Genomic DNA, 14,740 nt, shown 5'->3' with positions numbered 1-14,740 from the left:
CCTGTCCCTTCCTGTGGCTGGGGACAGCATTTGAGTAATTAGGCTGAAGGTGACTGTTTCTCTCACACCCTAACTTGCTTCCCGGAGCTCAGCCACCACCTAACAATTCCCGCTGCAACCAGCTGTGCAGTGACCAGGTGTGCGGTGGGGAATTCTGCTGGGGCCTCCTGTGGCTGAGAGGCCTGTGCTACCATGGCAACCAGGAGCAGGGCCTCCTTGCTAGCGCCCTCCGGCCTCAGCAGGCCTGGCTGCCTGTCATTAGAGCTACCATGCAGAAAACTGGGGCTGACGGCAAAAGGCCTCCATCCCCATCACCATAGCAACAACCCAATGGCCTTGTCACAGAAGACTTTGCCACCTGTCCACTTCCCAGGGCAGGGTCACAGGGACTTCCAAACTCACACCCTAAAGAGCAGAGGCCTCTGAGAGTCTGGGAACTGGAGGAGAGGGAGTAGGCAATGTGGCCACCCGCATTGCCACACATGTCGAAAGCGCCCAAAAGCTCTGTAGCTGCCCTCTTGACTAATGTCCTAGCCTAAGCCAGAATAGCGGGCCCAGCTAGGCAGAGCCCCACAGACCGGGCCTTAGCTTGGGAGCCACGCACTCCACCCACACTGCAGTGGGCAGACCCTGGGAGAGGAGCAGGGGGCCAGGTGCTGGAGATGACTCTGATGCTGCTCAGGGGTTCATTCACGGCTGGAGCAAAATGGGACCCAGAAACAGTCTCCCCCAAGTTTCTAGCCTGATCAGAGCTGGTGTGTTTGTGATACTCAGCGCCTCTCAATCTGGACAACGGTGCCACACAGAGCAGAAGGCTGAAGACACCCAGAGGTCCAGCCCAGGGCATGAGGAGGAGTGGCCAGGGAGACCAGCCTCCCTTGGGCAGGCAGGCAGGCAACTGCACTTTCAGTTTCCCAGTTACAAAGCTGTTTCCCTGAGTCACAGGTGCCACTCCTTCTGGATGGTTCCCATAGCTGAACCACTGGACAGCGCTTCTCCGGCCCTCACTCGGCCACGCCAGTTTACTAACCTTTCCACCGACATTAGGCTCCATCCCGGACAATCCTCCAGATGATAAATCTATCATTTTCTGCTGATCTGTCGTCTCATTGTCATTTTAATTGCAAAGTGCTGGACACCTTTTCATATGCTTAGTGGTTATTTGTATTCCCCCCCCCAAAGATGATTTGTGTACGTTACTTAACTATTTTGTTACTGAATTATCTTCTATCATTCTATTTGTATAAGCTACTTTTATATTCTGTCTACAATATCTATTAATCCTATGTTTAATATGCTATAATAATGCCCAGTCTATTGCTAAACTTAGGACTTGATTGGTGGTGTCTATCATCACACAAGTGTTTCCTTTTTATCAATTATAATCTTTGCTTTCAAGAAAAGCACTTCCTGCCCGGGCGGGCGTGGCTCAGCAGTTGAGTGTCGACCTAGGATCCAGGCGGTCGGGGTTCGATTCCTGGTCAGGTCACATGCCCATGTTGGGGGCTCGATCAATGACTCTCTCATCATTGATGTTTCTATCTCTCTCTCTCTCCCTCTCCCTCTCCTTTCCTCTCTCTGAAATCAATAAAGATATATTTTTTTAAAAAAAGGGAAAAAAAAGCACTTCCTACCCCAAATTACAAAAATGATCTTCCACACTTCTTTTCAATATTTTCCCCAATTTTTTAATTTAAAATTTCCAATTTTAACCATTTTTTATATATTTTTTTGATTTCAGAGAGAGGAAGGGAGAGGGAGAAACCGATGAAACATCCATGGGCTGCGTCCTGCGCCCCCCCTGCTGGGGATCAAGCCTGCACCCCCCCAACCCCCTCCCATTCGGACTGGTGACCTTCCGGTGCATGGGTTGACGCTCAACCCCTGGGCAATACCAGCCGGGCTATTTTTCCAATTTTGTAATGGTTAGCACTTTGGTCCCTCTGTATTTGTTTTGTGTGTGGTGAGAGGTACTTGTCGGCACCTTTCCCCATAGACTTGCGACATTGTCTGCATCACAGCTTGTACATCGTTTTAGTCTCTAGTGCAAGGCTGGGGAGCATCTGGCCATGCGCCCGTGAAATCATTTGGTCCGGCCCTGCCAAAGCCTCACCAAAGAGAAGCAGTTCCAGATGAGTTAATTGTTTGACCAAATATAGCAGGCTAATTTTTAGGTTGATAATTTTATATGGCCCAAGAACGATGTTATAAATATCCAAATGGCCCTTGGCAGAAAAAGGGTTCCCCACCCCTGCTCTAGTGTAAGGAATGGTTCAGTTCTGGTCACCTAGCAGGTGTACCCACAGGCCACGAGGCTAAATCCCGCTCCACAGCTGACCCGAGCCTCTCGGAACACACTGCGACCCCCATGGAAAGACAGGGCTGCAGGCCGCTGCTCTGAAGCCATCTCCTATTCTCTTCCAGCAGGAGTTTCCCCGTCTCCTGGGCCCCTCAAGGTCTAGCTGCCAGGCAGGGGACATGCGGGGGACTCAGCCTCCTTGTTGGGGTGTGAGATCAGGAGCTCACCTCTGGTGCTTTCTATTCCTGCCTGTGTCAGTAACAGTGGTCTCAAAGGGAGAGTGGCTCTTGGTTCTCTGCCTACCTCGGCCTCAGCTCTGCCTGTTGCTGGCATCTTTCGGTGCATTCCTCTGCCCACACCACCTCTTTCCATTGGCGTAGCTTTCTAGGTTTTTTTATATCGGGTGGGGCAAATATCCCTTCTTTCTTTCCTACAAAATTTTCTTTACCATGAGCTTTAAATCTTTCATATAAATCTCAGAATCTACTCACCCTGCTTCACAAAATAATGCTATTGATAATTTCACTGGAAATGTGTAGAACTGGGGAACTGAGGGACTCACATTGAGAACTGACATCTTTATCATGTTGCATCTTCTCACGCGGAAACGCGGGACGCTGCTCCACGCGTTCAGGCCCCCATTTGTGTTTTCCGCGAGCTTCATTATTTTTCTCATATAGATTTTACATATTCTTGTTAGATTTAATCCTAAAGAAAGGGTCATTATAACTAATATGGATGACAGAGGCTGGGCTCCGCCGGGCTGGGCCTCGGGGAAGGTGGTGGCGCCCCCTTGCCCAGCGCGGGTGAGCTGCGGCCAGGCCGCTGTCACGGGTGGGTCGCTCCGCTCAGCGCAGAAGCACGCGTCCCGGCGGCGCACCGGGGCCTGGACGCCCGCGGACCCCGCACGCACGACGTCAGCGCCCCTTCCCCGCAGCGCGCCCCGGGACCTGCGGAAACTGCCCTCGGGAATCCTGGACCCCGCCTCCCCGACGCCTTACCCTTTACACACCGCTGCACCCCGTGTGCGTGTCCGTGTGCGTGTCTGTGTGCGTGTCCGTGTGTCCGTGTCTGTGTCCGTGTGTCCGTGTCTGTCTGTGTCCGTGTGTCCGTGTGCATGTCCATGTGTGTCCATGTCTGCGTGTCTGTGTCTGTGTGTGTGTCTGTGTGCGTGTCCGTGTCTCTGTGTCCGTGTGTCCGTGTCTGTCTGTGTCCGTGTGTCCGTGTGCATGTCCATGTGTGTCCATGCCTGCGTGTCTGTGTCCGTGTGCGTGTCCGTGTCTGTGTCAGTGTGCATGTCCATGTGTGTCCGTGTCTGCGTGTCCGTGTCTGTGTGTCTGTGTGCGTGTCCGTGTCTGTCTGTGTCCATGTGCGTGTCTGTGTGTCCATGTCTGCGTGTCCGTGTCTGTGTGTCTGTGTGTGTGCGTGTCCGTGTGTGTCCGTGTGTGTATGTGTGCGTGTCCGTGCGTGTCTGTGTGCGTGTCCGTGCGTGTCTGTGTGCGTGTCCGTGTCTGTCTGTGCCCGTGTCCATGTCTGTGTGTCCGTGTGTCCGTGTCTGTGTGTCTGTGTGCCCGTGTGCGTGTCCGTGTCCGTGTCTGTGCGTGTCCGCGTGTCCGCGTGCGCGGCCGTGTCCCCTGAGGCCCTTCCCGACTACGGGGCGCTCTTCGGTCCCCGAGGGCGCAGCGGGACCGCCGCCCGCCCCCGCCGCGCGGGCAGAGCCTCCTCTCAGCAACGCGGGCGGAGGAGCGGGCGGGGCGCGAGCTCGGGGCGACCCCGGGGACCGGGCAGGCGGGCGGGCGAGAGGCCCCGGAACCCCGGGAGGCCCCGGGAGGCGGAGCCGCCCCGCGCGGGGAGTCCCGGCGCACGCGCGCCCCGCCCCTCGGTGCGCATTTCCGGCCGGACTCTCTCCGCAGCCCGGGCACCGCCCCCGACCGGAACCGGAAGTGGGCCGGGCCGGAGGAGGGAGCGGCGTCGGACCCGTCAGCAGCCGGCGGTTTCGAGGGGCGGCGGCCGCGCTGCTCGCTGCTCGGCCGGCGGGCGGGCGGCGGGCGCCATGAAGCTGTACAGCCTGAGCGTCCTGTACAAAGGCGACGCCAAGGCGGTGCTGCTCAGAGCCGCCTACGACGTGTCGTCCTTCAGCTTCTTCCAGAGGAACAGGTGCGCGGCGGGGGCGGCGGGGCGGCGGGGGCGGAGGGGCCGACGACCCGGGGCCTGGGGGCGGGGGCGGGGGGTCGCGGGGCGGGGCGGGGGAGGGTCCGCGGCGGGCCGGGCGGGGCCTCTTCTCCGCCCGCGGACTGTGCCCCCAGGATCGCCCTTCCGCGGGCGAGGCCTGTTCCCTGGTAGAGGGACTGTCGCGCTCGGGGTGCCCAGATGTCTGCCCTGGGAAACTGTAGGGGGACCTGGGACGTGCGGATGCCCCAGGTTCACGCCTGGATGTCCGAACTCGTAGGCGGAGGCCCGGAAATCGGTTTTAAACCGGTTATTCTCAGGCAGCAGTTCTGGCTCAGGCACTGGGCTGCCAGGACCGGGCTGCCACGTCCTGAGAAGCCCGTTTATTCCATCAACCGAGTGTGAGAGGTGCTGGCGGACTCTTCGCTTTATGGATGAAGCCCCTGAGGCCCCAAGCCAGCCAGGACCCAAACCCGAATCGTGTGCCTCTCTCGCCTCTTACGTTGGGCCCTCTGGTACAAAAGGGTTCTCCACTGAGGACTCAGAGGGAAGCAGGGGATTCGCAGGGCTTTCAGCTTTTCTGGGGCGCTTATGGCAAGCAGGTGGGTGCTGGAAGTATGACAGACACTTCCCGCCCATTTGTGGCAGGGTGGGGTGACCCAGGCACAGGAGGGGAGGGACCCCACAGAGCCTGTCTGTGGTCACCTTGCCAAGCCTGGTGCCCTCTGCCAGCTGGACTCTGTTCCCACTGTTTCCATGGAGCTGTTCTGTTCTTGATGAGAGTGGCTTGCTGGCAGGATCTAAAACAATTTGTTATTTTGTTGAAACTTCATTTTTCTTTGGGGTGAGTCTTGTAGGATCTTCTCGATACTTAGTTTTCTGTACCATGGCCTCGGCTCTCTGCTCCTTGTGTTTGTGCCAACTCGGCTCACTCCAATCCTTTTGTTGTCCCTGCACATGGATACTGAAGATTCTCGGGGGTTTCGCTGTAGGACTGACACCTCAGGAGCTTGGGATGTCCATACCCATTTCACATGGTTAACACACTGCAGAACTGAAGGGATATTTCCAGTGACAACACATACTCCAGCTGGGCTCTTTGTTTTTCTCTTGAGCCCCCTCACTTCCATCCTTCCTACCTCCTGATTACGAGACCCTAGGCTTCTGATAGTTTCCCAGCTTTTCTGGCCCTTGTATACAGCCTTTCACAATGAACACAGTTCTTCTTTGTCTAATCACGGTCCTATTCTCAGCTCTCTCTCTTCATGGTTTTAATGCAAGGACTTCTTATTTGTAGACCTCTTCTCTAAGGGATTACAGTCATGTGTCACTTACCAACAGGGATACATTCTGAGAAATGTGTCATTAGGTGACTTTGTCATTGTGCAAACATCACAGAGTGCCCTTACACCTAGATGGTCCAGCCCACTGCACACCTAGGCTGTATGGCACAGCCTATTGCTCCTGGGCTACAAGCCTGTACAGCACATTACTGTGCTGAATACTGTAGGCAATTGTAACATAATGGTGAGTGTTGGTGTATCTAAACTTACCTACATATATAAAAGATACAGTAAAAATACAGTGTAAAAGATAAAAAATGGCACACCTGTGTAGAACACTTACCATGAATGGAGGCTGCAGAACTGGAAATGGCTCTGGGTGAGTTGGGAGTGAGTGGGGAGTGAATGTGAAGGCTAGGACATGACCAGACACAACTGCAGACTTTATAACCCTGGATACCAAGACTATACTAATTTATATTAAATTTTTTCTCCAATAATACATTAATCTTAGTTTACTATAATTTTTTACTTTATAAACTTCTTGATTTTTAATTTATTTTTTAATATATATATTTTAAATCTTCGCCGAGGATCTTTTTTCCATTGCTTTTTAGAGAGAGTAGAAGAGGAGGCAAGGGAGAGAGACATCGATTGGTTGCCTCTGACTCATACCCCAACTGGGGCTGGGGATCAAGCCTGCAACAGAGGTACATACCCTTGGCTAGAACTGAACCCAATTGCCTTGGACCCTTCAGTCTGAGGGCCGATGCTCTAACCACTGAGCAAAACCAGCTAGGGCAAACTTTTTAAATTTTTTAAAATTTGACTCTTGTAATAACACTTAGTTTAAAGCACAGCACTTTGGCCCGGCCGGGCGTGGCTCAGTGGTTGAGTGTCGACCTAGCATCCAGGAGATCGGGGTTCGATTCCTGGTCAGGGCACATGCCCGCATTTGCGGGCTCGATCAATGGCTCTGTCATCATTGATGTTTCTACCTCTCTCTCTCCCTCTCCTTTCCTCTCTCTGAAATCAATAAAGATATATTTAAAAAAAAAAACCAAAAACACACTTTGTACAGCTCTACAAAAATATTTATATCCTTACTCTAGAAGCTATTTTCTAGTTTTAAAATTAATATTTTTAACTTTTAAAACTTATTTGTTATAAACTGATACACAAACACACATATTATCTTAGGCCTATAAAGGCCAGGAGGTCAGTGTCACTGTCTTCCACCTCCACACCCTGTCCCACAGGAAGGTCTTCAGGGGCTGTAACACATGGCGCTGTCACCTCCTGTGACCACAGTGCCTTTGATGGAAACCTCCTGAGGACCTGCCTGAGGGTCTCCTTGAGGTGTCACTTGTTCCAGAAATATGTCCGTGCTGGTTTGCTTGTTGTTGGTTTTTTCCATCATAGATTTGCTTATGAACAGATAGTGCCCCACAAACATTCTTCTCTGTTAATGACCTTTCGGTGTTGGGGTCCATTGTTCACACTTCTGAAGGCAATTGTTGAGCTCTGCAAACAATTCTCCTGAGCCCTTTATTGTGCATTTCCCTGGAGGTTCTTATGGGACCACTGTCGTACATGGGGTCTATTGGTCAGAATCTTGTGCATGGCCCACGATGCGCTCCCTCTCCCTCTAAGCCTTTGTCCCATCCGTTTTCCATTTAGTGTCCTGGCTGGGCTGTTGCCCTTCATGCCTTCCGGAGTGCCTGGGACTTGTGCTGCGGGTCATGCAGCCATCGCTGGGTGTGGGCCGTGGCCATAGCTGGCTATGTGTTTGCCAAACAGTTCTTGCCACTTGTGTTTTTCCAGGACAGGTTTTATTTGTCCTGCTTCTTGGAAGCGAGTGGGGCCCTTAGTACAGGAGCTGGCTTCTGCTTTGTTGTTTTGCTCCAGGTCATTCTCCAATCAATAGCCTATAAATGCCCAGAAATCTGGACGTAGGTTGTGGGGGTGAGCTGGGTAACAAGCAGGTGTGATTTGAATAGTTGTGACGATTTGTAACTATCTTGATCTGTGCACATACAGAGTGTTTACTATTTGTCTAAGGTTGGGAGGGAAAGGAGTGTAATTAAGGAGCGACGTCTCCGTATGGATAAGCTCGGGTCACTTTCCATCATGTTGGGGACAAGGTGGCGGGAGTAGGTAATGTGTGTTGGGGACAAGGTGGTGGAAGTAGGTAACGTATGTTGTGTGTCTCAGTGTTCAGGAGTTCATGACCTTCACCAGTCAGCTGATTGTGGAGCGCTCAGCAAAAGGCAGCAGAGCTTCTGTCAAAGAACAAGGTAAGAGGACCTGCTACCCTTGCATGTGTGCTGGCCCGGCCGCCATGCCTCAGGCAGCCCGTGGGGCTGAGCACACCCTGTCGCCTCATGGAGGAGAGGGCTGCCAGGACCCCTTCTGCCAGCCTGATCACTCTTCCCTCCTCCTCCTCTTCCTACCTGCACAATATTCTGTGCCCACTGTGGGTGTCTAGCTGCTTGGTTAAAGTCACCCCCAAAGCTGGCATGCACTTCAGGTTAGGGTCCGGCTCTCAGAGCAGGAGACATCTCTCTTCCAGAGTGTAGGCATCTCAGAAAAGGATTTCCCGCTCGCCCTGTCCAGGCGCTACTGCTTTCTGTGCTTCTTAGATTTTGACAGGAGGCGTATGTTGTACAGACAGGTCCAGAAGGTGTGAGTGAACTTCCGGCAGAAACAAGGCCTGTGGCACGTTGCTCAGACCCTGGGTCCCACGGTGTGGAGGTGCTGTGTCGCCGGTGTCTGTATAAGTGGCTGTGCAGGGGGTGTCTCTGGCTGTGTTCTGTGTGGGACCCTGTGCACTTGCCTCCAGCCGTGTAGTTGGATTGTGGACATTTGAATATTCTTAGTACCCTTGGGCTGTGTCTGCCTTCCCAGCTTGGTGCTTACAGACCCCGACCCAGCTTGTCTGTGGTGTGTGATCTGTCCCCACATTTGAGTCTTTCTTACTTGGGCATAGACATCGGGAGCCTATTGGGGGTGAGCTCCTGTCCCTCATCCCTGCTGTCATTTGTCTGCCCATTGCTGGTTTCGGGGCTTGTGCCTTCCCTTGCCTCTAATTTGTTTTCCTTGTTTAGCTTCTGAATCTCCTGGCTGAGAGTCTTAAAGACAAGAAGGTTCTTATTCATCAGCTGCAGTCCTTTCCAAGTGACAGGAATTAATCCTGTGGATTGTGAATATCTGGCAGAAGCCTTTGTATAGACTGTGCATGTTGCTACTTTGACGACGCATAGTAATCCTGGAAACCCCAGCCTTCAGTGGCCAGTTTTTTCCTAGATGGGCCTCCCTCTTTGCTCCCTCCCTCCCTTCCCCTCCCCTCCCCAGAATGGAGCAGGCCAGACAAGGACCAGAGAGCTGATTTCTTGACTTGGGGTGACTCTTAAAGGTTTTTTTTAAAAATAGTGGGGTTGCGTTGCTTGCCCAGGGTTTCCTCAGTTTGGGAGCAGAGCCTTGGGGGGCTGCCTCTCCCCTAAGGCCTGACCTGGAGCTTAAGGCTGTGCCTGGAAACGTGCCCTCAGACCCTGGCTTAGCACACTAGGCCTCGGGGCATTTTCTTGTCCTAAAGTGGGTGTTGGGCTGCGCTGACAGCCCGGTTCCTGAATGCGCTGTCCTGCGTGTGTTTCATCAAGCTGTGCTGCAGAGCGACCCACCAGCCTCACTCAGGGATTGTGGCTGGTTTGCAGAATGGCTTCATTGACCCAGAAGGCAGGAACCCAGCATGGTGACACTGAGAAGTCTAAAGCCCCCTGTTCCCCCTGTTCCTCTCCGTATGTCTCCTTAGACTATCTGTGCCACGTTTACGTGCGAAATGACAGTCTTGCAGGAGTGGTCATTGCCGACAGTGAGTACCCGTCCCGGGTGGCGTTTACCTTGCTGGAGAAGGTGAGTTTGTAGTTTGGCTGGACTGGACTTGGGTGGACTGGGGCCAGGGTGAGGACAGTGCCCAAGGCCTAGGGATGAAGTGGTGGGTCCAAAGTCAGCCTGTGTTCGGCTTTCCCCTCACCCTTCCCAGGCTCTCTCCATGGCACTGATTTCTGCCCTGTATCTAGACTCGTGCCCCAGGGCTACTGTTACCCTCCCACCTGCCCACAGTCACTGCATCTCTCCTCTGGGACTGAGCCCTTGGGTCAGCTGTGGCTGTGCTCTCTCCCCATGTGACTTCCATTTCCTTCTGAGCCACACCCAGCTCCACCTCTGCCTTGTCTCTGACCTGCCTCCCCTCCATCAAACCTTCCCTGCCAACGCCAGGGTCCCCTCCTGACCTGTCCTGCAGTTCCGGTGGCTCCCTTCCCCAGTGTGGGCTCAGCACCTGCATGTTCTTCTGTTTCTTCATGTGGTACTGATTGCAAACTCCTGAAGACACTGGCCATGTCTTGTCCCCCAAGGGACTGATAAACTTATGAGCATGTGAAATTTGGTGGTGGCTTAACTCTTTCCTATTTGAAGAATTGATTGGAAAATTAGAGGGCTGGTATCCTAATTCCTGGAAGTTTATAACCTGATACAAGTGGAATCTGTAGTTTAAAATTCTAATACTTTTATTACTCATCAGCTAAGATTTGTTCTTGGAAAGTACTTGGGAAGGAGGAACTTGAGCTTGGACTTCCCCCTTGCTGCTGGCTCTTTGCCTCTGCCCTCCCCTGGGCCCTGGGAGCCTGAGAGCCTCTTTGGGGCCAAGTCTTGTTACTTGGGGCACAGTGAACACAGATGGGTGTTATTGAGTTCCTTTGTCTTGCAGGTGCTGGACGATTTCTCCAAGCAGGTCGACAGGATTGACTGGCCAGTCGGATCCCCTGCTACTATCCACTACTCAGCCCTGGAGGGCTACCTTAGTACATACCAGGTAGGGTGGCCCACAGCCATGTGAAACCTTCCAGCCCTGATAGCTGTGGGTCCAGATAACCTCCTGATAGCTTGTCCCTGTGAAAAGTGCGGGGACTACATGAGGACCTGGACCTGGGCTCTGAGGAGGCTGTCACCTTCCTGTCCTGTGTTCAGCCTGTGAAAGTGTGTCCAGCTTGCTCAGTTTTGAGCTTTGTTTCCAGGTGGCCGCTCCAGTCCTGACGTTTTTATTTTCGGTTCTTTCCTAGAATCCCCGAGAAGCTGACCCCATGAGTAAAGTGCAGGCTGAACTGGATGAGACCAAGGTCATCCTGGTGAGGAAGACGTCGGAAATGGGGGCTGCGGTGGGGAAACCGGGGTGGTTGGCCACGCTGCCTTTCACTTCATCCGTATCTTAATCCAGTTAACTTTGGTGGTGGAAGCCGGGTGACAGGCCACGTGGAGATGGCCACTTTTGCTCCACTGTCACTCATGCCTTTTCACCTGTGTGGACTCAGGCTCATTGGGCGTGGGGGCTGCTCTTGCAGCAGCCTTTGGGGTGGGGGTGGGGGAGGGAAATGAGCCCGCAGCAGGGCCCTGGGTTCTTTGCCCCTTGGAAGAGGGTCTGTGTGCTCATAGTCCCTGAAAGCGAAGGTGCTTGTGCAGACTGTAGTCATGACATTTAAACACAGGCCCCTCAAGGAAAGTGGAATGTGCCCTGTCCAATGGGAGTCCCTGTAAATGCACACAGGTGGCCTCTGCCTGCGTGGCTGTCCAAGCCTGTGCCCTCAGAAAGGGGCAGTGCTTTCTGTGCCAACTAGAACCTTCCAGGTTCCACAGGAAGGCCACTAGGTCCTGCTGCATGCCCACGTCAGACGTGCCTGGGTGCTTGTGTATGGGGCGGGGCCCAGGGGAGGTGCTCCCCCAGTGGTGCTTGACAGGGACTCGTGGCTGCTCGCTGTGGACAGAGCAGAGTGTCGCTTCTGTTTCCTTCGTGCAGCACAACACCATGGAGTCCTTGTTAGAACGAGGCGAGAAAATAGACGACTTGGTATCCAAATCCGAAGTGCTGGGAATTCACTCTAAAGCCTTCTACAAAACGGTGGGTACGCTGGCCGCCCCGGGCGCCTTGCAAGGAGCAGAAGCAGCGCCCTTGTAGCCTGGGTGCTTGGCAGTGAGAATGAGCGGGGCCTGTCCCCTGTCACCAGCTGCCCTGCAAGAGGGCAGAGGTGGGTTCAGGTTCTGATGCGGGTTCACCTTTATCTGCTGTCTGCTGAGTGGTGGGGCACAGCCGTCCTTAGGTTCTGATGCCACCTGCTCTCGTGTCCCTTGCACAGAGTCTCATTGTGCATAGTGGGGGCCGAGGTCACTTGCTCTCCGCACACGGTTGCTTTCGTGTGTGCCTTGGCAGGAGGTGCCCTGCGGGGTTGGGGTGTCTGAACAGGACGCAAGGGAGGAGGTCACAGGGGCCCAGCAACCGATTGTCTGAAGGAATGCCAGAGCCAGCCGGCCTTGTTGGGGGAGAGGATGGGCAAGGATGTCCTTGGCCAGCCAATGTCCATGCCTTTTTTTGTGTCTGACACCTTCCTGGTGGCAGAAAAGGGTGAGGGGGAAATGGTCTTGTCTGTGAACTGCTTCCAGACAGCTGCCTGGGAGGCAGCAAGGATGGGCACTTTCCCACCCTCTGTCCCGCTCAGCACTCTGGTTCCCGGGCTCCCTCACTGTATGTGCCCAGGTCACGGCCGCCTCAGTCTCCACTTAGTTCCTCTTTGTCTCTTACTAGGCCCGGAAACAAAACTCGTGCTGTGCAGTCATGTGACTGTAGTCCCCAGAGGCCCCCTCGCTGCAGAGTCCCTGTCATTCACATCAGAACCTCAGCTCTTGGAGAAGCCTAGCGGCCACAGAAGAACCAGAACATAGACACTCATCATCACCTTGGAGCTCCTGAGAAGAGCCGAGGGCTGGTGGAAGGGGCCTGGGGTGGGAAATGTTCTAATTTGTGCGTCTAGTGATTTTTGAAAAGATAATTTGAGGCCTTCAGAGGTGTATTTTTGGGCCAAATGAAACCATAAACACTCCATGACTCTTGCAGATGCCCAAGGGCTCATTTCTAACCCTGTGACGGCCCCAGGGTTAGAGCCAGCTCTGTGTCGATCCTCAGCAGCCTTTGGGTTTTACTTGTACATTAACTGTTAACAGTTCAGTAAGGGGGAGGGTTCTCGATCCACAGGGGTGGGGGGGGCAGAGCGCACACTTGGATTTCCTGGGGAAGCTACCCAGGGTCACTGGGGGGTGGGGGCAAGCAGGGACAGGGACAGGCCAGCACTACAGGGCCAAGGCCAGGATGAGATAGTCATGGAGTCACACATTCTGAGACATGATTTGCGTTTCTGCTGAGATCCCCTTCTACAGAGGTCCCCAAAGACGCCTGGGAGGTGTTTGGAGGAGGCGGTGCACCTGCCCTGACCTGCAGGTTGGCCTTGACCGTCAGGATCACAGGCATGTGCCTCTGGCAACAAGACTGTTTAGGCAACCATCTGGGTGGGGCCTACGTGTCTCAGCAAGTGACCTTTCCCTTGGCCACTGTTACTGGGCACCAAGAACGAGTGCCAGCTGACCCAAGGACTCCCAACACCTCATTATGGTCTGAGCCCCTTCCCCCCTCTGCCTAATCCTTAGCAGCAGGAAAATAGGCCACACAGCAGCCCAGGCTATGGCTCAGTGGTTTCCGGCCCCCTGCAGCCTGCCAGTCCCCTGGATCGTGCTGCCCCGTTCCACACTGCTGCCTCGTGCCATTGTGCCACCTGAGGACAAGAGGCACCCTTGGGACTAGTCCCCACAAAAGCCCTTGCTGGAGTGGTGTCAACTGGTGTGATCTCATCTGTGGGGGTCCTTCCTTGAGCATGCTGGTTTCTGCCCAACCTGAAGGTCCCACTCACCCAACAGGAAGTGCCAGCAGCCCTGAACTTTATTGTTTGGACCAGAATGTGGGACCAGTGTAGCTTCTGAGCGCACTGTCCCACACAGGTTTACTTGCTGGCTATCCTCTGGGTACTGCTGGCCTACCTACCCCTAATGTAGCCTGCCTGCCCGTGTGATTTTCCTCCTGCTGGATGCACCTCAGGAGGCGCAGACCCATCCTGCTCACTGTCACCTGAGATGGCTGTGACCCCACTTAAAACGGTGGGGTCATGGATGATGGAGAGGAGCTGGGGGGCAGGAGGATTTGGGGAAGAGGGAGCGGGTGGGGGCCTGGCTCAGACCCTGTGCCAGAGTGTCCCGTTCATGTCATTCTAATGTTAAGTCATCTGGCTAAGAGTGTATTTTAATAATCGCTGCCTAACTTTTCTCGTGTTGAGATGTTCCTATCTGGATAAAGTTGTCTTTTGAAATTCCCAAAATGGTCCTGTGCTTTGTTTGAGCCTCGGGAGGCCCCTTCCCCAGGGTGCTCTCCACTCAGTGCTATGTGGCTGCAGGGGGCGGGGGGGGGGGGGGGGGGAGGGCAGGGAGGAGGCATCTGCCTTAACCCCAGGCCCAGGGTGTAACCTTTCCTGCAGACCTGGTAGGAACCAGGTGAGGGAGCGAGTCAGGCTCTGCAGTTGTGTGGTGCATCCTTGTGGGTTGAGGAGTCTGGCCCTAGTTTAGGGAAAGAGCGAAACAGCTGGTCATTGGAGGCCTGTGGAGACTTAGCAGCCTGGCTTGTCACTGGCCCAGGGCCCTGCTTCCAGCTTACAGTGACCATCGAAATCAGAAGCAGCCCCAGGTTCTGGCGGGACCAAGTGCACTGGCTTTTCCTGCTGAGGCCCAGGGAGCTCTGCCCAAAGCAGGTGCTCTTTCAGAGTGACGGATGAAGGCCCTCAAGTACCTCCCCTCTGCCTGTAGTGCCCAGCCTTACCTGCAGGCTTACCCCACACGCACCAGGATGAGATGTCCCACCTCAGGGCTCAGGATCCCAGGGAGGCCTGGCCTGGGCAGGCTCCTCCGATTACAGCTGATAGCCCTCTGGTCTAGGAGATATGGTGCTGTGACACTGCTCCCCAGCTCTGTCCTACATTCTCCCAGACCAGCTCAGATCCCGCGAGGCACTGCCAGGGAGAGTCCTCTCCTGCCCACATACCTGAGAATACCTGTTAGGTGC

General features: G+C 54.3%; 1 protein-coding gene across 1 annotated transcript; it reads left to right on the top strand.

The window, feature by feature from the left end:
- Positions 1 to 4,302: 4,302 nt before the first annotated feature.
- Positions 4,303 to 14,003, top strand: YKT6 (YKT6 vesicular SNARE protein). The gene is made up of 7 exons (XM_087821289.1): positions 4,303 to 4,456; positions 7,966 to 8,048; positions 9,563 to 9,663; positions 10,520 to 10,624; positions 10,872 to 10,937; positions 11,603 to 11,704; positions 12,386 to 14,003. Exons 1-7 carry the CDS (start codon positions 4,353 to 4,355, stop codon positions 12,419 to 12,421), a joined length of 597 nt encoding a protein of 198 aa, XP_087677415.1. The 5' UTR covers positions 4,303 to 4,352; the 3' UTR covers positions 12,422 to 14,003.
- Positions 14,004 to 14,740: the final 737 nt, after the last annotated feature.

This window comes from Miniopterus natalensis, chromosome 10 (assembly GCF_054644295.1).
Source record: "Miniopterus natalensis isolate mMinNat1 chromosome 10, mMinNat1.hap1, whole genome shotgun sequence".
Lineage (NCBI taxonomy): Eukaryota > Metazoa > Chordata > Mammalia > Chiroptera > Miniopteridae > Miniopterus > Miniopterus natalensis.
Note: the sequence above shows the minus strand (reverse complement) of the source record. Positions and strands in the feature narration are given on the sequence as shown.

Excerpts from the sequence above, each read along its gene's own strand:
- YKT6 (XM_087821289.1), top strand. The coding sequence starts at position 4,353 with ATGAAGCTGTACAGCCTGAGCGTCCTGTACAAAGGCGACGCCAAGGCG. Across the intron at positions 4,457-7,965 it reads AGCTTCTTCCAGAGGAACAG|TGTTCAGGAGTTCATGACCT; the intron begins GTGCGCGGCGGG and ends TGTGTGTCTCAG. Across the intron at positions 9,664-10,519 it reads CGTTTACCTTGCTGGAGAAG|GTGCTGGACGATTTCTCCAA; the intron begins GTGAGTTTGTAG and ends TTTGTCTTGCAG.